Source organism: Oncorhynchus mykiss, chromosome 24 (genome assembly GCF_013265735.2).
Source record: "Oncorhynchus mykiss isolate Arlee chromosome 24, USDA_OmykA_1.1, whole genome shotgun sequence".
In the NCBI taxonomy this organism is placed as follows: domain Eukaryota; kingdom Metazoa; phylum Chordata; class Actinopteri; order Salmoniformes; family Salmonidae; genus Oncorhynchus; species Oncorhynchus mykiss.
The window spans coordinates 25179353-25203471 of record NC_048588.1 but is presented as its reverse complement, the minus strand read 5'-3'; the positions used below and the strand labels follow the sequence as shown (position 1 = coordinate 25203471).

The window sequence follows — 24119 nt, the reverse complement described above, 5'->3', positions numbered from 1 at the left end:
TGGATAACACCAGCTCCTCTGTTGTTGCTGCAGTGTTGAGGAACAGAGGTTTGATAACACCAGCTCCTCTGTTGTTGCTACAGTGTTGAGGAACAGAGGTTGGATAACACCAGCTCCTCTGTTGTTGCTGCAGTGTGAAGGAACAGAGGTCGGATAACACCAGCTCCTCTGTTGTTGCTGCAGTGTTGAGGAACAGAGGTTGGATAACACCAGCTCCTCTGTTGTTGCTGCAGTGTGAAGGAACAGAGGTTGGATAACACCAGCTCCTCTGTTGTTGCTACAGTGTGGAGGAACAGAGGTTGGCATGTGGATGAATGACAAGACACCCACACTAAGAGCTGAGGGCTCTGAAGCCATGGCTCAATACACACTGATGGATATGACAATCAAACAGTACCCCCAAAACTAATGGCAACTGGTCAGGTTGACGTGGATTGTTGGGCCGGTCTGTGAGTGCGTGTCTGCGTTTGTGTGTTGAGAGAAAGTTAGTGTGTCGGTGTGAGTCTGTAAATAAAAAGAGTTGGCAAGCAGGTGTGAGGTAGAAAAGACAAGAGCGGCCATCTTTTGGAATTAATTTCAGTCAATGCATTTATGCACGTTCCGTGTTCTAGACTCACTAGACTTGCTGAAGCCGGAGATGCACTCCTCCAGGAACTCCAGGGTGAGGTGGGGTTCGTTGGCGGCCAGCGTCTTGCTGATGGAGACTATAAAAAGGGTGTTGTTGGCAGGGATACACAGGCCTGAGGTCTCCAGCAGCTGGCCCTCGATCTTCAGGTTGAAGGTGCAGGTTAAGGCACACAGCAGGTTGTAGGCTGCAGACCTGTGGAGGGGACACAGTTAGTTACTATATTCCATTTCAAAGCAGGAAGTTGGATGAAGAAGTTGCAGGGAATTAATTGTTTCATTTAGCAACTGCTCATATTTTAGAGAACATGCTACACCAAGACCTGCCCTGATTGACCCCTAGAAGCTAGCTATGTTGAATGTCTGACCTGAGGCTGGGGTCAGAGCTGCCCAGATTGAGCAGGGCGAGGTTCAGCAAGGTGCCCGGCACGTCTTTGGGCCTGATCTTGGTGTGCTGGGGGATTGAGTCTGGCTGCGACAGCTCCCAGCGCGTCCTGATGTGGATGATGGACTGGACAATGGCCTCACACTCCTGGTGCATGAAGGTGAGGGGTGTACCCTGGTTGGCCATGGTCAGGGTGAACTGGCTCTCGTCCACCAGGCAGATCTCCTCGACCTCAGAGGCATAGTACACATCGTTGAGGAACACGGACTGGCCCAAGACACGGGTACGCTCTGCTGACGTCACCTGGACGGACGTGGAGCCCACCTGGGATAATAGGGAGGGTTGTTGTTGAGAGACAAGTGTGTACATGACAACAATGACAACACAGACCAGCTGTTATGCTGCTAACACAAAGCAGGACTCAATAACCAATCAATTCAATCTTCCACTTTCCCTTTTGGCAACAAACTAATCTATTCAAACTGATTGAGGCATAGAGAAGTGAAAAACATGATTTTCCTGTGTTTTTTATACTGCATATTTCTACACTATGAGGATGGAATAATATTGTACAATTGTGAAAATGACATTGAAGCTGTTTGAAAAGACTGCCTGAAATTGCTGTTTTGGTGCTCTGGAGATTTGACCTCCCATGGTGACATCACCATGCTGTAAATGAGTTAATAGACCAATAATAAAGAGAGGAAGTTTTGGTACTATGCCAATCACAGCTAATTTTCAGTTTGCCTCCCCACTCCCTTCACTGACAGTTCTGTCAGAAACTGCTTGAGAAACTGCCCTTTGCTAAAAATATTTGTTCCTCTTTCTTTTTGACCATTTTAACGTAAAACAATCACATTAAGGTACTTAATTACCCAGAAATGATTTGATATTGCGACAAATGTCCAATGCACTTTTTTTGTAAACAATTCTTGCTGTTCCTGCCTGCCCTCTATCTCCATACTTCCTTGTTCCCCATACCCTGTTTTCCATGTAGCCAGTGTGAAAGTTAGGGTTACACACAGACCAGTGTGCTACTGACCTTGATGGAGACCTTGGTGTCCTTGTGGGCCACTTTGAGGGCATTGTGGAACACCTTGAGGTCCTCCTCCAGGGCTAGCGTGGCTGCGGGGAGCTTCTGCTGCTCTGCCTCTACATGCTCCACCAACCGCACCGGCGAGTCGATGAACTGCACCCGCTTGCTGCCCTTCAGGCCTGTCAGCAGCCTCTCATGGTACTTGGTGTACTCCCTCACCCACGTGTTGCAGTTGTACACATAGACCACCACCACGTTCTCGTAGGCAAAGCCCGGGAACACCACAAACCACTTGGACAAGAAGTCTGTCTTGAAGCGGTTGCTGGGCCCCACGTGGGTCAGGTCCACTACGATCTCGTAAGGCTTGGCGTAGTAAGGCTTCAGGGTCAGCAGCACATGGTAGATTAGAAGGTCTCCGTTGATCTGGCCTGTCTTAAACCTGCGGAAAGAGAAGGGAAGGAGAAGTTGAGGATAGGTCTGATGGAAGATGAGTTGGTAGAAAGTGCACTCTCAGCCAGCCAGGTCTACCTCTAAAAATAAATACTTTTACCGGTTAAATCAATTCCAAAATACTGGTATTTTCTGGTCTCTTTGGTTTAGATAGAACAGTCTCACAGTGGATTCATACAGATAAAAATCACAAATTCATACCATTCTGAAAGCACTTCATTTGTGCATGAACTTGTTGTGAATGAGCTTTCTATTGTAATACTGTACACAACATATTTTTGTTACAGGGCTCTTCTGAAATAGAGACCTTGGTCTCAGCATGACTGTCAAAATAACAGTTAAATAAATCAAAAATAATTCAGCTTCTCAGGCCTAGAAAGAGTTCATCGCTAGCAGTATTATTAGTATCATTTACTGGTAGCTGGCAGTCTCAGACTGAATTGTGGGCTTATACTAATTTACATACACCCTTGTGTCTCTTTTCAGACGTTGTGGGCTACAGAGGTGGAGGCTCAACGAGCCCAGAAATAACCAAGTCAGAAAAAGACTGAAGGGGGAGGGGGGTGCATTTCAAGAGGCTTGGGTCACAGCAGGTGCCAATTCTGACACTGATTCTGACGCCCGCTCCTTATACTGACATATTCCCCGTCAGGTTCACCTTGCCCCACACTCACTCTCACTCAATCACTCACAGGCTGTGCCCTTGCCCAGGTAAGTGATGCCCACACAATCTCCAACATAAATTGTACAAAAAAAGTAATGACCAAATAATGTGTTTCTGCGGTAAGACTCAGCTTATTTTAAGTGGACATTGCAACGAAAATGACAAAACGACGATTTGGACAAATTTAACATAGATGTCTAGATTATTCTGACATTTACTGTGCATAATACGTTCCTGAAAGGTACTGCATAAATAACTTGTAGCAAGTTAGTTCTATGGTAAGGCAAGTCTACTTCAGTAACACATTGACTTATTAATTAATTAATTTAGTAAACTGTGATGTACTGTGACAGAAGGGAAGACTTATCTGGGCTAGTTAGCAAAATGTTTTATAAATCACGTCTGGTCTTATCAGGTGAATGATAACGGCAGGGAGAAGTAATAAACTTTCACAACTCGATAGATATTTTTCATTATTTTGACCTACTCACGTAATAATTTGAAGAGGAAGTGTAAACGCCAACATAGCCTATTTGTAGAAAAGGTCATCCAAACACATTTTTGCTAAATGCAGACGTTTATCTGGTTAAACAAAGGTTAGCCATGTGTTGGCAAAAATGTGGAAGTCAAGAAAGCTTACCAGCAGCACTTCCCGTGACCTGTACTCGCGGGTGCTTTTCAAAGTTTATGTGTAATAAGCTCCAATGAGTGTAATGAACTCAATATTAGGAGTTGAGAAATAAAGTTGACATCATCAGAAGGAAGATATTTTCTACTGTAAATATGTCATTCAAATTGTGTTTATTTTGTTGTTGGTAGGAATATTTATTGGGGGGGTCCGCAAATAATACATTTTAAAAAACACCCTGAAATCACTCTGCAGACCCCCAAGCATACGTATCTCATACAACTTCTATAACTACATTTAAACGTTAATAATATCCTCTTATGGCTGCGATCCCCGTACAGGGATCAACATCAGGGGAAATTTCAGAGTGACAACTAAAAATACAACGTTGTAACATTAAACATTCTTGAAAATGCAAGTGTCTTACATCCTTCAAAAGATTAGGATCTGGTAATCAAACTACGTTTTCCGATGTAAAATAGCTATTACAGAGAACAAATACCATGCTTGTTTAAGAGCAATCAACAACAGAAACATTTTCCGCCATGACAGTTGTTACACATTCACATCTGAAGGTAAAATGATGACTTACATTCTGATATCTTGCTCTTATTTCTCTTCCTGAGGGTCCCAGTGATCAAATGAAGTGCCGTTTTCTTTGATAAAATCCATTTTTATAGCCTAAATCAAAACATTTTGTAACCTGTTTGTGCTGTCAATTCCATCTCTATCAATTTTTTACGGAGCATTCAACGTAATTACACACAGTAAACCATGGTTTATCTAGTCATGGTTGGTTTCAGTGCATTCCTCTGGATGTTTGCAACACAGCCAAACGTCATTGTTTTTTTTTGCGGGGAGTATTGACCGAAGTGAACTGATTTGAAGACTACGAGCAATGACTACCTTGCGCACCAATAATTTTAGCGAAGCTTCGTTGATTGACTGTACTTCTGCCCAATGACCACTAATCTTCTTGAAATCTAGCAGGGTAGATAGCCAATGAGCTGAGGTAAACGCCAGTATGTAATGGTTTTGGGTTGGACCACCATTCCTTGTTTGTAAATGCACGCGTAAGGAACTCCATTCTCGCCTTGACCATCAGAGGAGTTGCTGTGACGCTTGTTACGCACAGCAGTATTTTGGAAAGTTGTATTTTCAACGATTCCATTTAAGACATCATGGCGAATAAATCATGAAAAACGAAGTCAAAGTATACAGATTTGCACCAGATTATAGAAGAGATTGATCGGGAAAGTGAGACAGATTTTTTGTTTGAGGAATCTTTGAGTGTTATGATTCAAACAGGAGCTGAGGAGCTGTTTCTGCAAGGACAGGACATACTTCTGGAAGGGTAAGTGCTAATGCTGTTTTATGAAATATAAATATATATGGTCCTGTGTCTGCTGGTCTCTACTTTGGCCCGTGACCCTCGCCCCACCTGCCGTAATGTGGACCTGGTGAGTGGCATAGGCTACGAGGGCACGGAGCACACAGAGGGGGCATAGTGGGGCCCTGCGATGCCAGCGTCATGCTGGAGGAGGTCCAGGTGGATGATGAAGAGCAGGGAGAAGAAGAGTGGAAGGAAAGGGAGGAGTAGCAGGCAAGAGGTGGGGTAAGGAGCCAAACGGGGGATTCAGGAACAGCTGGAGAAATGTCCATGCAGATGCAGTGTTTCAGCTCCAGTGATTCGTGTCTGGAAGTCCCACAGGATCTAGAGAACATGCCCCTAGTGGTGTGATGAGCATTGCATGCACTCCCTCTAGCCTCAGAGAGCCATGCCTGGCTAGGAGCTTAACTTCACTAAGGCACAGAGATATCAAAAGGCCAGATCACCTCCAGTCTTATGCCTCAACAAGTCAAGACCAATAATGTTATTTTTTCTAAGAACTGCATCTATATGTAATTGAATTTAAGAGCTTTTACATATTTGTTTTGTAAAATGCAATAATCTGATGTAATTTTGATTTCTAGAGAGAACTTTTGAATTGGTGGTAGGCTATCGGCGGCAGTAAGACATTCATTTGAAATAATGTGCTACCAACAGCACCCTACGGCCAACAGCCCAAGTGAATTGACCCTTACTGCAAAGGTTCAACTGCCCAAGTGAATTGACCCTTACTGCAAAGGTTCAACTGCCAAAGTAAATTTACCCTAACAGCAAAGGTCCAACTGATGAAGTACATGTACCCTTACTGCAAAGGTCCAACTGATGAAGTACATTTACCCTTACTGCAAAGGTCCAACTGATGAAATAAATTTACCCTTACTACAAAGGTCCAACTGATGAAGTACATTTACCCTTACTGCAAAGGTCCAACTGATGAAGTACATTTACCCTTACTGCAAAGGTCCAACTGATGAAATACATTTACCCTTACTGCAAAGGTCCAACTGATGAAATACATTTACCCTTACTGCAAAGGTCCAACTGATGAAATACATTTACCCTTACTGCAAAGGTCCAACTGATGAAATACATTTACCCTTACTGCAAAGGTCCAACTGATGAAGTAAATTTACCCTTACTGCAAAGGTCCAACTGATGAAATACATTTACCCTTACTGCAAAGGTCCAACTGATGAAATACATTTACCCTTACTGCAAAGGTCCAACTGATGAAATACATTTACCCTTACTGCAAAGGTCCAACTGCCAAAGTAAATTTACCCTTACTGCAAAGGTCCAACTGATGAAGTACATTTACCCTTACTGCAAAGGTCCAACTGATGAAGTACATTTACCCTTACTGCAAAGGTCCAACTGATGAAATACATTTACCCTTACTGCAAAGGTCCAACTGCCAAAGTAAATTTACCCTTACTGCAAAGGTCCAACTGATGAAGTACATTTACCCTTACTGCAAAGGTCCAACTGATGAAGTACATTTACCCTTACTGCAAAGGTCCAACTGATGAAATACATTTACCCTTACTGCAAAGGTCCAACTGATGAAGTACATTTACCCTTACTGCAAAGGTCCAACTGATGAAATACATTTACCCTTACTGCAAAGGTTCAACTGCCAAAGTAAATTTACCCTTACTGCAAAGGTCCAACTGATGAAGTACATTTACCCTTACTGCAAAGGTCCAACTGATGAAGTACATTTACCCTTACTGCAAAGGTCCAACTGATGAAATACATTTACCCTTACTGCAAAGGTCCAACTGATGAAATACATTTACCCTTACTGCAAAGGTCCAACTGCGCAAGTACATTTTTCCTTACTGCAAAGGTCCAACTGCCCAAGTGAATTACCCTTACCCTTACTAGTGGTTAGAGCGTTGGACTAGTAATCGGAAGGTTGCGAGTTCAAACCCCCGAGCTGACAAGGTACAAATCTGTCGTTCTGCCCCTGAACAGGCAGTTAACCCACTGTTCCCAGGCCGTCATTGAAAATAAGAATTTGTTCTTAACTGACTTGCCTGGTTAAATAAAGGTAAAATAAAAAAATAAATAAAAAAAGGTCCAACTGCCCAAGTGAATTTACCCTTACTGCAAAGGTTCAACTGCCCAAGTGAATTTACCCTTACTGCAAAGGTTCAACTGCCCAAGTGAATTTACCCTAACAGCAAAGGTCCAACTGCCCAAGTGAATTTACCCTTACTGCAAAGGTCCAACTGCCCAAGTGAATTTACCCTTACTGCAAAGGTTCAACTGCCCAAGTGAATTTACCCTAACAGCAAAGGTCCAACTGCCCAAGTGAATTTACCCTTACTGCAAAGGTTCAACTGCCCAAGTGAATTTACCCTAACAGCAAAGGTCCAACTGCCCAAGTGAATTTACCCTTACTGCAAAGGTCCAACTGCCCAAGTGAATTTACCCTAACAGGAAAGGTTCAGGATCTTTGTACTGGTGGATCATTGACATATTAGTCATTTAGTGGTGGTCTTATCCAGAGCGACTTTCACCTAGCTGACTTGGTGAAAAATCTGTTCAAGTGCCCTTGAGAAAGTCACTTTCACTTTCTCAAGGGCACATGGACATATTATCCACCTAGTCGGCTCTGGGATTTGAAACGGTGACCTTTTGGTTACTGTGTCAACGCTCTTAAACGCTAGGCTGCGTGCCGCCCCTACACTATGCCAACTATACATAATGGCAGTAGTAGTACTGGGAATATTTGATTAACTAAGTGTAATATTGAGTATATGTAGAAAGTATATTTTGTTGAACATAAGACATGCGTCAAATTGAGATATCTAGTTTTGGACTGGTTGTACACTCACAACTACAATATGTAATAGAATGGAAGCCTATCCTGTTTACTTGTCTGGTCCTGTACCTGTTGAACTTTGGTCTTGTACGTCTATATATCTTGTTTGATGTTTTTTTTTTTATATCTTTTTTATAAATTCAAATATGCCAACATGCTTGCTCTTCAGACATGAGTTAAGTTAAAATTATTACTTTACACCAACTCAAGTGAACTTCCTTTCCCTCATCTGAAGTGATTCCATGCACAAATACTATATCAAGAGTAAACTTTGAACATCTTGTTGCCATCCTTGGCTGGGCACAAATAATGCATTGGGTCTGCAAAGCCTCCTTGCTACATTAATAAGTCTGCCCCTCTTTGATCTAATATTCTATGAGAGGAGCTCCACAATACTTTTGATCTAACATTCTATGAGAGGAGCAGGAGCTCCACAATACTTTTGATCTAACATTCTATGAGAGGAGCTCCACAATACTTTTGATCTAACATTCTATGAGAGGAGCAGGAGCTCCACAATACTTTTGATCTAAGATTCTATGAGAGGAGCAGGAGCTCCACAATACTTTTGATCTAATATTCTATGAGAGGAGCAGGAGCTCCACAATACTTTTGATCTAACATTCTATGAGAGGAGCAGAAGCTCCACAATACTTTTGATCTAATATTCTATGAGAAGAACAGGAGCTCCACAATACTTTTGATCTAACATTCTATGAAATTAACAGGAACTCAAGCAGTAGAACATTTAAAAGTGCCGGTACTCAGCTCCTGTCCAAGTCAAGCACTGACTGCAATGAATACAGGGGGTGGCATGTGTACAACGATCGCAGTGAAATAGATGCTGTGAAATGATTGAGTTTGAGTTTATTTTATTTTTGCAGGGGCAGTGTACATTAATCAATGTTTCAGTAAAAGTGCCGGTTTGAGCCAGCCGGCTAATTTTCAACCGCAATCCCTGAGCAGGTTATTAAAAACAATTACAATATAGATAATCATTGAGCAGTGAGCACACGCAGAGCAACATAGGACAAGAAAGACTTAGCATACAGACAGAGCAACAGAGAACAAAAAGCAGCAAGACATTATTCCATTAATGTAAAAAACCTCTCCTGGCACTAGTTTAATAGGTTCTATTAATATAGTCAATTACAAAAGTGTATGTTGTATTTAAATTTATATCAGGAACATAACCCCTAGGACAGTTTAAAAAACAATTATTTTATTGAAATATTAAAATCTCTGCCCTTGATTAGGTTGACTGAAGATGCTTTATTTTGACACAAACTGCATTGATGAACAAGAACATGATGAAGAACCAAGTGTTAAGTCAAATTGCAATCCAAACTCGGACAAAACAGAAATAGGATATAAACTGAGTGTACAAAATATTAACACTGTCCTAATTTGGAGTTGCACTTTTCCCTAATTTTGTTGTGTTATAGCTTGAATTTAAAATCAATTCAATTGAGATGTTTTGTCATTGGCCTACAAACAACACCCCATTATGTCAAAGTGGAAACGTGTTTGTAAGATTTCTAACAAATGAACAACAAATGAAGAGCTGAAATGTCTTGAGTCAATATGTATTCAACCCCTTTGTTATGGCAAGCTTAAATAAGTTCAGGAGTAAACCTTTGCTTAACAAGTCACATAATAAGTTGCATGGACTCACTCTGTGTGCAATAATAGTGTTCAACATGATTTTTGAATGTCTTCCTCATCTCCGTACCCCACACATATAATTAATTATCTGTAAGGTCCCTCAGTTGAGCAGTGAATTTCAAACACAGATTCAACCACAAAGACCAGGGAGGTTTTTCAATGCCTCGCATAGAAGGGCACATATTTGTAGATGGGTAGAAAAAAACACACCAAAAAACAGACTGAATATCCCTTTGAGCATGGTGAAGTTATTTATTACACTTTGAATGGTGTATCAATACACCCAGTCACTACCAAGATACAGGTGTCCTTCCTAACTCAGTTGCTGGAGAGGAAGGAAACTGCACAGGCATCTCACCATGAGGCCAATGGTGACTTTAGAACCGTTATAGAGTATAATGGATGTTAGGGATGCACAATATATCGGTGACCATATCAGAAATCGGCCAAAATTAGCTAAAAATGCCAACATCGGTATCAGCCCGATGTCTAGTTTAACGGCGATATGCAAAGACGATGTCAAAGCTGACGTGCATACCTATATAACGTAGGTACATGATGTAATGACGCCACGTAAAATGTTGCGCTACACGTGCAACACAGCATTCCTTACCAAGCCCACAATGTCTGCTGTGTGGATCGAGCAGTCAACAAGTCGAGCAGTCATTCGAAGGATTAAGGACATTTCAGCGAGATAAGTTAAAGGCAAAATCCATGAACGGCAAGGTAATGGAATCCATTGCCCTTGACAATCAACCGTTCTCTGTCGTGGGTGATGTTGGCTTTCGCCAACTGGTTGAGCACCGGTACACACTACCAAGTGCGCTGTTTTTCAGATGTTGCCATACCGCAGTTACACAGTAATAGCGTCACTGCTATTAGCTTCACGACTGACATGTGGACCAGCGATATCAGCCCTATGAGCATGCTAAGTCTGACAGCAGAGTGGGTCATCGAGGATTTCGTACTGAGGAAAGTTGTATTGCATGCTCAGGAATATGCTGGTTGTCATACAGCTGCTGCCATTTAAATGGCCTATGATAACATCTTTGAAACATGAGCACACTAGCTAGCTCCATTCAAACAACTGACTGGAGAAATAAGCTCATCAACTGCGCCTGCAGCAGACGTGATACCCTCTGTCATGGCATTGAAACACCTGCTCAACAAAACTGCCGACAGGCTGTGAACAAGCGATTCGGTGGCTCTCTCTTTACTGTGCTGCCATCACGCTATGTACAATGCAGACAAGAAACAGGGTTTACGTGTAATGTTACATACACAGCTGAACAAGATGGAAACAGACACCGTGACAGTGAGCACCGAGGAAGAAGCCACGGACAGACAGAGCTTAAACTTCACTGCTTGACATATACATACAGTTGAAGTCAGAAGTTTACATACACTTAGGTTGAAGTCATTAAAACTCATTTTTCAACCACTACACAAATTTCTTGTTAACAAACTATAGTTTTGGCAAGTCAGTTAGGACATCTACTTTCTGCATGACAAGTCATTTTTCCAAAAACAGTTTAACAGATTATTTCACTTATAATTCACTATCACAATTCCAGTGGGTCAGAAGTTTACATACACTAAGTTGACTGTGCCTTTAAAAGCTTGAAAAATTGATGCCATGGCTTTAGAAGCTTCTGATAGGCTAATTGACATTATTTGAGTCAATTGGAGGTGTACCTGTGGATGTATTTCAAGGCCTACCTTCAAACTCAGTGCCTCTTTGCTTGACATCATAGAAAAATCAAAAGAAATCAGTCAAGACCTCCACGTCCACAAGTCTGGTTCATCCTTGGGAGCAATTTCTAAACGCCCGAAGGTACCACGTTCATCTGTACAAACAATAATACGCAAGAAAAACACCATGGGACCACGCAGCCGTCTTACCGCTCAGGAAGGAGACACGTTCTGTTTCCTAGAGATGAACGTACTTTGGTGTGAAAAGTGCAAATCAATCCCAGAACAACAGCAAAGGACCTTGTGAAGATGCTGGAGGAAACAGGCACAAAAGTATCTATATCCACAGTAAAAACTAGTCCTACATCGACATAACCTGAAAGGCGGCTCAGCAAGGAAGAAGCCACTGCTCCAAAACCGCCATAAAAAAGACAGACTATGGTTTGCAACTGCACATGGGGACAAAGATCGTACATTTTGGAGAAATGTCCTCTGGTCTGATGAATCAAAAATATGACTGTTAGCCATATTGACCGTTGTTATGAACACCATCCCAACCGGTAAGCACGGGGGTGGCAGCATCATGTTGTGGGTGTGCACTTCACAAAATAGATGGCATCATGAGGATGGAAAATTAGGTGGATATATTGAAGCAACATCTCAAGACATCAGTCAGGAAGTTATAGCTTGGTCGCAAAGGGGTCCTCCAAATGGACAATGACCCCAAGCATACTTCCAAAGTTGTGGCAAAATGGCTTAAGGACAACAAAGTCAAGGTATTGGAATGGCCATCACAAAGCTCTGACCTCAATCCCATAGAAAATTTGTGGGCAGAACTGAAAATGCGTGTGCGAACAAGGAGGCCTACAAACCTGACCCAGTTACACCAGCTATGTCAGGAGGAATGGGCCAAAACTCACCCAACTTATTGTGGGAAGCTTGTGGAAGGCTATCTGAAACCTTTGACCCAAGTTAAACAATTTCAAGGCAATGCTACCAAATACTAATTGAGTGAATGTAAACTTCTGACCCACTGGGAATGTGATGAAAGAAATAAAAGCTGAAATAAATCACTCTCTCTTTATTCTGACATTTCACATTCTTAAAATAAAGTGGTGATCCTAACTGACCTAAAAGAGGGAATTTTTACCAGGATTAAATGTCAGGAATTGTGAAAAACTGAGTTGAAATGTATTTGGCTAAGGTGTATGTAAAGTTCCGACTTAAACTGTATGATGAAATCCTGGTAGAGAAGGAAACAACTTAACAAATGAACAACGAAACAGCACTGCAAGTAAGTGAAAGAAATAGGTTTTGTTTATGTTTCACTGGTAATGGGGACATATGTAAATGCCAACAAAATAACTTTTTGGTGAGTGTGGTTGTGTGTGTGTGTGTGTGTGTGTGTGTGTGTGTGTGTGTGTGTAGCCTTTGTTTAACTAGGCAAGTCAAACAAGAACAAATTCTTATTAACAATGACGGTCTACCCCGGCCAAACCCGGACGACGCTGGGCCAATTGTGCGCCGCCCTATGGGGACTCCTGGATGATGGCCTTCGAGACAGAGTTACTCTGTCCAGTGTTTGTGTTCTTTTGACCATCTTAATCTTAGCTTTTTATTGGCCAGTCTGAGAAATGGCTTTTTCTTTGCAACTCTGCCTCAAAGGCCAGCATCCAGGAGTCACCTCTTCACTGTTGACGTTGAGACTGCTGTTTTGCGGGGACTATTTAATGAAGCTGCCAGTTGAGGACTTTAGTGAGGTGCTTGTTTCTCAAACTAGACACTCTAAAGTACTTGTCCTCTAGCTCTGTTGTGCACCGGGGCCTCCCACTCCTCTTTATATTCTGGTTAGAGACAGTTTGCGGTGTTCTACGAAGGGAGTAGTACACAGCGTTGTGCGAGATCTTCAGTTTCTTGGCAATTTATTGCATGGAATAGCCTTCATTTCTCAGAACAAGAACAGACTGAAGAGTTTCAGAAGAAAGTTATTTGTTTCTGGCCATTTTGAGCCTGTAATCGAACCTACAAATACTGATGCTCCAGATACTCAACTAGTCTAAAGGACAGTTTTATTGCTTCTTTAAATCAGAAAAACATTTGACATAATTGCAAAAGGGTTTTCTAATGATCAATTAGCCTTTTAAAATTATAAACTTGGATTAGCTAACACAACGCTCAATTGGAACACAGGAGTGATGGTTGCTGATAATGGAACTCTGTACGCCTATGTAGATATTCCATTTAAAAATGTGTTTCCAGCTACAATAGTCAATAACAACATTAACAATGTCTACACTATATTTCTGACCAATTTGATGTTATTTTAAATGGACAAAAAAATAGCTTTTCTTTAAAAAAAAATTCTACGTGACTCCAAACTTTTGAGCGGTAGTGTACATGAAAAGAGAAATGTGGGCTTGATATTGTTGGCATGTGAAAGGAAGGAGAACAACGCTGTAGTGGTGACCACAGTCTATGTTCAACAATTCAACTGAAAACACTGAAACAACCACCGCTTGTCTTTGACACCAAGCCCTAGACCTTGCTGTGTTTCAATCTTTTTTTAACTGCATCTTATTTCTGTTGACAGTTTTAAACCAAAAGCACAAATACAGAAAACAATATCGACTGTATAATTGAACAGAATGAGTGATAGCGACAACTGAAACACTTCCCATGTAACAGGATTCAGCAGCAAGGCGGCCAACCACTTTCACGCCATCTCTACAGGAGTGATAGGCAGCTATTTATTTAACAGAAACTTCCTAAGAGCACAACATTCAGTACTGTCTGTAACAAACTATATGACAAAGACAACTATCCCAGAGTGCATATTAAAATGAAATATGTACATCTTTGTATTGAAACATCCAGTGCTAAAATCACAAACCCCTCTTCTTCCATCACTGTAGACTTTGCTCTGTTAAAACAAACAGGGTGTCATCTGTCATCAGACCTCAGTTTCACAGCTCTCACTTCCTGTCAAGTGAGGCAAGCGAAGGTTCTGTATTCTACCAGGCTGTGGCCTCGCAGCCTTCTACAGCGGTTGCTTTCTGGGCTTCATGTACACCAAACTATGGGGACCTCTCCCAACTGAGAGACACCAACTCATACAGGGTTTTTGATTTTTGTGAACTTGGAGCAGGTTAAGGCCGGCCAGGATTCGAGGGTTACATCCTGTGCAGGCTCAGGTGAGTACAACCAACTTTAGGGTGGGTGATGTAAATATAGAGAATGTGCAAGCAGTTGTGAACAAAAGCCTTATAAATACAGAGTTGTTTGTGGGATGTGGGAGTTTTAAATGGTAAGTAGGAGGGGAAAAAAGCACATTATACAAACACTATCACTAATGTAAGCTAATCAATACTGATTGGACAAAGACATCCTGATGTGAAACATTATAAGCCATTCATTCTTAGAAATGGAACAAAAACAGAAAATATTGTTTGATTCCTCCATTAAACATTCTGATCGTATTAACAGATCACATTTACTCTAAATATTGTATGCCTACTTTGAATTGTAGTTGAGGAAGGAAATGCCAAAAGTGGCGATCGCATTTTACCACACAGCCCTTTATGCTTAAATGTTGCTTGTTTCCTCATGGTACAGCGCGTTTGTAGATACAGTAATGACAGTTGCTTTTCTTCTTTTCATCCATCAGTCATCAGGACACAGCAGAATTCAGATGTTAACAGGAAACAGCAATGGAGGGAAAGCGTCTTGTTATTGTGTTGTTTCTGTGGATGCTGCCACGGGGACTGAATGGCACAGTGACACTTCAACCTAACCTCCACTCTACCAACTTCAGAAGCAGTGAGGTTACTGCAACTTCGGACAATAAAGTTTCACCCTTAGAAATGGCTCAAGAGCCCCTCAACAACGCACCGGACGAAGGACAACATAGCACTGTAGCATCTTCAGTTGAGTTGAAGCTCACAGTGAAAAGTGAACCACAGACTTCAGACCAGGTGTCGACCAGAAACATTCTCAGCTACGATCAGCCTCCAATGCAGCCTTTGCGTATGAGCACAAAGAGGAACTCCCAGTCACCTCAGGACCGCCAAACAACCAGATATAAAAACAAGTCTACGGTGGAGATCACAGCAGATAGAGTCCGGGAAACTTCGCCCGCTATGTGGAATCAACCTCTGGTAAGGCAAGTTACACCCTCCGGCAAGGACGAAGTTAGTCCAACAGCATCACCTAGACCTTCTGAGTTGTCCACTCAAACAACCTCACCGACACCAAATCAACCAACAGAGATCCAAACGGGGCCTACTACGTCCAATTCTCCAATATCGCAGTCCAACGACTCCACAGACAGGAACCGACCCACGCCAACTGTTGTTGGATTTGGAGTGACACCGACTAGAGCGGAATATACTTTGAACACAGGTGGAGAGGCTCAACTATCCAGCACTGCCTCCCAGGCCCCAGTCACAAGCAGGAGATCAACCCCTTCACACCCCACTGAAAGAGGTCCAACAGGCCCATCTGAGCTGCCTAGTGCTGCCACTTCCCCCACCACCCTACCTCCATCTACAGCCATGACCAAATCTTCAACCCACGTCTCCACTCCATGGACGTCGACCAAGCCTGCCAAGACCCTTGCCACCACTGAAGTCTCTGTTACTTCTAGTGTTGCCGTTACCAGCAGCAAGGGTCAATCCACACCAATGGTCCCCACTAAAAAAGAAGTTGCCACTGCGACCACCACGGCAAAAAAGAAACCAAAGCCTCCGACAAAAACTGCAAACAAAGACAAGCGAAAAAAGACGGGGAACCATGGCACAGCGGTGGCTGTACTGATTGGTGGGACGCTGTTCATGATGCTGGTGGGTTTCGGGGTCATCTTCGTGAGGAAGCAAAGACAACAGAGGATCCAGCTGCAGAATACAGCCTGGGCAGGCCCCTCTCCGTTTCTGGACGGTGGAGTCCAGTCTCAAAAGGATTATGACGATAGTGGTGATGTCCATCTGAGGGGCTCCAATGGAATCTCCTTCTCTGGCTTCCTGTCTCAGCAACTCTCCAAGAGGTTCTCTCTGATCCAGGATACTGACCAGGAATTCCAGATGGGTGAGATTCCGTCAGGAAGTACATTCGGAAGAGAGACGGTTTCAGATTGTTAAACCGTGCAACGGGACTGCTGCGTTGAACAAAGAAAATACTGAGGAGGTACAACTTCCAGACAACTCCTCATCTCCTCCGCCACCAACGTCTTCAGAGACCACTGCCACAGCACCCACCCATGACCATCAGCCTCCTTCCTCCTTGCAGGATGTTGATCTGGGGCCAGACAATGCTCCCAATCGCTCTTCCTCTCCCTCTCATACTCCACCAGATATCCCAGAAGCTGTTCCTCCACCACTGTTGGGTGTTCACCTCAGACCAGGCCAGCCCCCCTCCACCAGAGAGCACATATTTCCCCATCCCCCCGGACCCGCCTTTACCCATCTCCAAGCAGTGACAAATAGCAACACACAGGAAACCCAATCTCCTCCCCCACCAACCAACAAAGGAAACCACTTTAACCAAAAAACTAAACTGATGTTTATCAGTGTTTTGCTTCCTCTATCTATACCTTTATCTGATGAAACATTCCATGAAATGGATCTTCAACTAGGCTTATAGCCATAGTTTGATTGTGAAAACCAAGCTAACCCTCTCCCTATTTAACAGGATAACTGACATTGGCCACAATAATCAGCTTTTTTCCCCTATGATCTTTCTTTGGTATGAAGGCAACCAAACGTACACTCAGAAAGCTTTCCCAAATGTTTTGATTCAAGATGTGGATACTTTTCAGATCCATTTTAATTCCGCCTGACCAATCTGTAGCAGTGATAATTATTTCATGCTACAATATTTGCTTTTCTCCAGTGTACTTTTTGGAGAGAATCACACAGGATGTAAAAGCCTAAACATCAGCATCATACCCAGTGGTGAGATAATTCAGAGAAGGATGCACTGCTGAAGTAATGTAATTGTAATATTTTGTGTGTGTGTGTGTGTGTGTGTGTGTGTGTGTGTGTGTGTGTGTGTGTGTGTGTGTGTGTGTGTGTGTGTGTGTGTGTGACAAGTGAACATTCTCAGAGCATAAGTCAAGTCAATGAAAACAATCTACCCAGGCTGAAATATTCACGGTGAAAGAAGAAGTACTAAAAATAAATTAAACGAAAGGGTGAATTATATAATTAAACTGAGGAACAACAGATGAAATGAATGTGAGAAAGAGTGAGCAGGGAGTTAGTCTCTCAGTGGGGCTGGCCCAACACTGTTAGTCAGTGCCTTACTGCAGTGTTGCAGTTGCTCCCAGTGTACTTCAGAGCTGTGCAGCAGTACACTAACAGTAAAGAGAGACAGAAAGAGGGAAATGTCAGACCCACAAAAAATGCCTCAATGTCTCATTGTTAGGAATTTTATGAATAATGACTAAACAATATCAACATTTAAATAGAACTATAACTAATTAAACTCTACCCTGTTTTACAATATCTGATTAAATAATGTTAGTTCCTAAGAAAGAGGTTATGTAGCATGGATAAGGGGTAATTGGAAATGATAACCATTGTGTAGGAAGGAATGTGTGTGTGTGTGTCTTAAGTAAGCAAAGAGGGTCATTAACCTATGTTTGAACCGACTCAACTATAACTCTGTGGCGATCACTCTGTGGCGGTTTTCCGTATCTGGAACTGTCTGCTAAAGTGGTAATAAATTATGTTGAGACTTCAGGAGGTAATCCAGATATATTGTCTGTCATGTATGTGCGCTAGAGAGTTGTAATGAACTTTTGACCAGGACTGCTTTGTCCTGGTCGAGAGGAGGAAGGACATTTTAAAACCTATGACGTCATATGTGAAATATAAGCTGTTGTACATGGTTCTCGGGGCAGCGCGCTCTCGAGAATAAATGCTATTGGCTAATTTTGATAGACTGGTCTCTGTCTATTTTATGCAAATAAGGATCTTACAAAATCTTAGAACCAGACAGAGTGATTTTAATTGAATTGGTTAATGAACACATATAGGAATTATTAAATTCCTTTGACACTCATCTGAAGAGAAACCACAGAAACAAGATGGGAGACGGAAAGCAACCACCACGCCCAATCACCTACACATACTTGTCAACAAATTAGATGTTAAATGCTCGTTGTTCATCAATCACGTATTTATGCAATAAATCCAATTATGGTAAATACTGGTGTGAATTTGTGTACTACATTAGCCTCATACAGTGAGGCAGACTATAGGCTCAATGGTTAACGCCAGGCTATAATTCATTCTGCTGGGTGGTGAGTGAGGAAAGCGCATCATCTGCCTACACCACAAGCCAATCCCCCACTCCACCCGCCCCTGCCGCTGCGTTGCCTGGAAGATACAGCCATCATAAATCCATTCCCTCTCACCACCCCCCAACTACTCTTCCAGGCATATTCTCCAGCTGAGTACTAAAAGGGATATGTTTCTATTGAAAAATGATTGTAGAACTCCCTGTGTTGATACTGCCACAGACATGAAAGAAACACAAGAGAAGTAGAGAGGAAGCAGCACGAGAAGCAGCTAAATTTGAGAATAATTTCAGTCCTGTTTCATTCTAACTCTTTACACATCTGCAGTTCCAAGTCTGATGTAGATTTCAAACCACCAACTCAGTCTGTCATATCAGGCCTGTCGGGGGTCAATCTTAATCTCCAACACAAACAGATGCCATGTTCATCTCAACACAGTCGGTTCAATTTGCAACAAACAGAATCCATGCCATGTTCATCTCAACACAGGTCAATTCGTTCTACTATCATGACAAGCTATTGTAAGAGTATGACTTTTAGTATTGACTATACATATTTTCTGTGCTCATCATTCTAAAACAATTGCATGTGCTGTGACTACCGTTGGTTTTCACACAAGTAGATTGCAAGGTGGGAAACCTTCTGTGAAAACATATTTTCCCTCGTACAAACACTTGTGGTTTGTGTATGCAATTCTCTTGATGCTTCAACTTATTAACAAAGCTTTCAACATGACAAATTTACAGAACTCAGATAGTCATTTTCAATGATCCCATCTAATAATCTAAGATGAATAGCCCACATTAGTTTGATATCACAGACTCTCACAGCTTATTGGTTGAACACCCGGAACAAACACAGCAGATTGGAGTAGCTATGCAGTTTCACACTTTGGATTGGTCTGGTGTTGCCATGCTAGCACCATGCACTGCACTATGGAGGGTATTTCTTACTGCGTTTCATTTGCTGACATTTTTCTGGAGAATTGTGAATGGTAATTGCTGCCAGCAATTCATGCTGGCTTGTCGCTGACTGATATTGCCAGCAGTAGCAGGGCGGCCTGCTTCGGCAGATGTGCAGAATGAAATATTCACTGCTTGCTTACGGCTAGTTGCAGAACAGAGCAGTTCTGTGGTGCTAAGTACGGAATGCCTAGAACAATAAGCATGATGTTATGCTTCGTGTATATTTCCACGAGGGAAGCCCCAAACTACAGAGGACTGTTTCATTGGCCAAACTATTAAAGAATGACCCACCCAGCCAGCCAGCCAGCCAGGCAGGCAGGCAGGCAGGCAGGCTGGCTGGCTGGGTCATTCTTTAATAGTCAGGGAAAGGCATGTGGGCACAGAAGTGACTTCATGAAGTGCTGATTTAAAAACATAATTACAATCTAAATCTCCAGTGGCACCCCCAAATCACTCCACTCAAAATGAAGTAATCAAATCACAGCACACACACCCACTAAAAACTAGGATGAGACAACTGTACCGTTAACACAAAAACAGTGCTAATTCGCTGCTGAGGGCGGTGGAGGCAGCCAGTCGTTGCAGGTGCCAGATGTGATGTTAGATACAGGGCATTCGGAAAGCATTCAGCCCCTTTCACTTTTTCCACAGTTAAGTTACAGCCTTATTCTAAAATAGGACAACAAGCACACAGCCAAGACAATGCACGATGTCCTTGAGTGGTCCAGCCAGAGCCCGGACTTGAACCCGATCAAAGAGTCTCTGGAGAGACCTGACCCCCTCTGCTGCCTCATTAGCAGCAATCCTCCATTCCTCTCCCTGCCTCATTAGCAGCAGAGGGGGACGGCACTGTGTTGCAATCCTCCATTCCTCTCCCTGCCTCATTAGCAGCAGAGGGGGCCGGCACTGTGCTGCAATCCTCCATTCCTCTCCCTGCCTCATTAGCAGCAGAGGGGGACGGCACTGTGCAGCAATCCTCCATTCCTCTCCCTGCCTCATTAGCAGCAGAGGGGGACGGCACTGTGCAGCAATCCTCCATTCCTCTCCCTGCCTCATTAGCAGCAGAGGGGGACGGCACTGTGCAGCAATCCTCCATTCCTCTCCCCTCCCTGCCTCATTAGCAGCAGAGGGGGCCGGCACTGTGCAGCAATCCTCCATTCCTCTCCCTGCCTCATTAGCAGCAGAGGGGGCCGGCACTGTGCAGCAATCCTCCATTCCTCTCCCTGCCTCATTAGCAGCAGAGGGGGACGGCACTGTGCAGCAATCCTCCATTCCTCTCCCTGCCTCATTAGCAGCAGAGGGGGACGGCACTGTGCAGCAATCCTCCATTCCTCTCCCCTCCCTGCCTCATTAGCAGCAGAGGGGGCCGGCACTGTGCAGCAATCCTCCATTCCTCTCCCTGCCTCATTAGCAGCAGAGGGGGTCGGCACTGTGCAGCAATCCTCCATTCCTCTCCCTGCCTCATTAGCAGCAGAGGGGACCGGCACTGTGCAGCAATCCTCCATTCCTCTCCCTGCCTCATTAGCAGCAGAGGGGGACGGCACTGTGCAGCAATCCTCCATTCCTCTCCCTGCCTCATTAGCAGCAGAGGGGGACGGCACTGTGCTGCAATCCTCCATTCCTCTCCCTGCCTCATTAGCAGCAGAGGGGGCCGGCACTGTGCTGCAATCCTCCATTCCTCTCCCTGCCTCATTAGCAGCAGAGGGGGACGGCACTGTGCTGCAATCCTCCATTCCTCTCCCTGCCTCATTAGCAGCAGAGGGGGACGGCACTGTGCAGCAATCCTCCATTCCTCTCCCTGCCTCATTAGCAGCAGAGGGGGACGGCACTGTGCAGCAATCCTCCATTCCTCTCCCTGCCTCATTAGCAGCAGAGGGGGACGGCACTGTGCAGCAATCCTCCATTCCTCTACCCTCCCTGCCTCATTAGCAGCAGAGGGGGCCGGCACTGTGCAGCAATCCTCCATTCCTCTCCCTGCCTCATTAGCAGCAGAGGGGGCCGGCACTGTGCAGCAATCCTCCATTCCTCTCCCTGCCTCATTAGCAGCAGAGGGGGACGGCACTGTGCAGCAATCCTCCATTCCTCTCCCTGCCTCATTAGCAGCAGAGGGGGACGGCACTGTGCAGCAATCCTCCATTCCTCTCCCCTCCCTGCCTCATTAGCAGCAGAGGGGGCCGGCACTGTGCAGCAATCCTCCATTCCTCTCCCTGCCTCATTAGCAGCAGAGGGGGTCGGCACTGTGCAGCAATCCTCCATTCCTCTCCCTGCCTCATTAGCAGCAGAGGGGACCGGCACTGTGCAGCAATCCTCCATTCCTCTCCCTGCCTCATTAGCAGCAGAGGGGGACGGCACTGTGCAGCAATCCTCCATTCCTCTCCCTGCCTCATTAGCAGCAGAGGGGGACGGCACTGTGCTGCAATCCTCCATTCCTCTCCCTGCCTCATTAGCAGCAGAGGGGGCCGGCACTGTGCTGCAATCCTCCATTCCTCTCCCTGCCTCATTAGCAGCAGAGGGGGACGGCACTGTGCTGCAATCCTCCATTCCTCTCCCTGCCTCATTAGCAGCAGAGGGGGACGGCACTGTGCAGCAATCCTCCATTCCTCTCCCTGCCTCATTAGCAGCAGAGGGGGACGGCACTGTGCAGCAATCCTCCATTCCTCTCCCTGCCTCATTAGCAGCAGAGGGGGACGGCACTGTGCAGCAATCCTCCATTCCTCTCCCCTCCCTGCCTCATTAGCAGCAGAGGGGGCCGGCACTGTGCAGCAATCCTCCATTCCTCTCCCTGCCTCATTAGCAGCAGAGGGGGCCGGCACTGTGCAGCAATCCTCCATTCCTCTCCCTGCCTCATTAGCAGCAGAGGGGGACGGCACTGTGCAGCAATCCTCCATTCCTCTCCCTGCCTCATTAGCAGCAGAGGGGGACGGCACTGTGCAGCAATCCTCCATTCCTCTCCCCTCCCTGCCTCATTAGCAGCAGAGGGGGCCGGCACTGTGCAGCAATCCTCCATTCCTCTCCCTGCCTCATTAGCAGCAGAGGGGGTCGGCACTGTGCAGCAATCCTCCATTCCTCTCCCTGCCTCATTAGCAGCAGAGGGGACCGGCACTGTGCAGCAATCCTCCATTCCTCTCCCTGCCTCATTAGCAGCAGAGGGGGACGGCACTGTGCAGCAATCCTCCATTCCTCTCCCTGCCTCATTAGCAGCAGAGGGGACCAGCACTGTGCAGCAATCCTCCATTCCTCTCCATGCCTCATTAGCAGTAGAGGGGGACGGCACTGTGCAGCAATCCTCCATTCCTCTCCCTGCCTCATTAGCAGTAGAGGGGGACGGCACTGTGCAGCAATCCTCCATTCCTCTCCATGCCTCATTAGCAGCAGAGGGGACCGGCACTGTACAGCAATCCTCCATTCCTCTCCCTGCCTCATTAGCAGTAGAGGGGGACGGCACTGTGCTGCAATCCTCCATTCCTCTCCCTGCCTCATTAGCAGCAGAGGGGGCCGGCACTGTGCAGCAATCCTCCATTCCTCTCCCTGCCTCATTAGCAGTAGAGGGGGACGGCACTGTGCAGCAATCCTCCATTCCTCTCCCTGCCTCATTAGCAGCAGAGGGGGCCGGCACTGTGCAGCAATCCTCCATTCCTCTCCCTGCCTCATTAGCAGTAGAGGGGGATGGCACTGTGCTGCAATCCTCCATTCCTCTCCCTGCCTCATTAGCAGCAGAGGGGGCCGGCACTGTGCTGCAATCCTCCATTCCTCTCCCCGCCTCATTAGCAGCAGAGGGGGACGGCACTGTGTTGCAATCCTCCATTCCTCTCCCTGCCTCATTAGCAGCAGAGGGGGCCGGCATTGTGCAGCAATCCTCCATTCCTCTCCCTGCCTCATTAGCAGTAGAGGGGGACGGCACTGTGCTGCAATCCTCCATTCCTCTCCCTGCCTCATTAGCAGCAGAGGGGGCCGGCACTGTGCTGCAATCCTCCATTCCTCTCCCCGCCTCATTAGCAGCAGAGGGGGACGGCACTGTGTTGCAATCCTCCATTCCTCTCCCTGCCTCATTAGCAGCAGAGGGGGCCGGCACTGTGTTGCAATCCTCCATTCCTCTCCCTGCCTCATTAGCAGCAGAGGGGGACGGCACTGTGTTGCAATCCTCCATTCCTCTCCCCGCCTCATTAGCAGCAGAGGGGACCGGCACTGTGCTGCAATCCTCCATTCCTCTCCCTGCCTCATTAGCAGCAGAGGGGGCCGGCACTGTGCTGCAATCCTCCATTCCTCTCCCTGCCTCATTAGCAGCAGAGGGGGACGGCACTGTGTTGCAATCCTCCATTCCTCTCCCCGCCTCATTAGCAGCAGAGGGGGACGGCACTGTGTTGCAATCCTCCATTCCTCTCCCCCTCCCCGCCTCATTAGCAGTAGAGGGGGCCGGCACTGTGCAGCAATCCTCCATTCCTCTCCCCGCCTCATTAGCAGCAGAGGGGGACGGCACTGTGTTGCAATCCTCCATT

General features: G+C 45.1%; 2 protein-coding genes across 5 annotated transcripts in view; one reads left to right on the top strand and one right to left on the bottom strand.

Annotated features, from left to right (window-relative positions):
• The window catches only part of LOC110504061 (neurofibromin), a 118714-nt gene that overhangs the window by 35980 nt on the left and 58615 nt on the right, over nt 1-24119 (bottom strand). For all 4 annotated transcript variants that reach the window (XM_036962074.1, XM_036962075.1, XM_036962073.1 and 1 more), the window contains 3 exons: nt 2052-2484; nt 993-1333; nt 618-820 (listed from right to left, as the gene is read on the bottom strand). In XM_036962074.1, coding sequence (XP_036817969.1) covers nt 618-820; nt 993-1333; nt 2052-2484 — 977 coding nt within the window. The remainder of the gene's footprint in view (nt 1-617; nt 821-992; nt 1334-2051; nt 2485-24119) is intronic.
• LOC110504062 (cell wall protein DAN4) lies at nt 13732-18293 on the top strand. Its single transcript, XM_021582882.2, has 2 exons — nt 13732-14555; nt 15029-18293. Exon 2 carries the CDS (start codon nt 15072-15074, stop codon nt 16494-16496), a length of 1425 nt encoding a protein of 474 aa, XP_021438557.2. The 5' UTR covers nt 13732-14555; nt 15029-15071; the 3' UTR covers nt 16497-18293.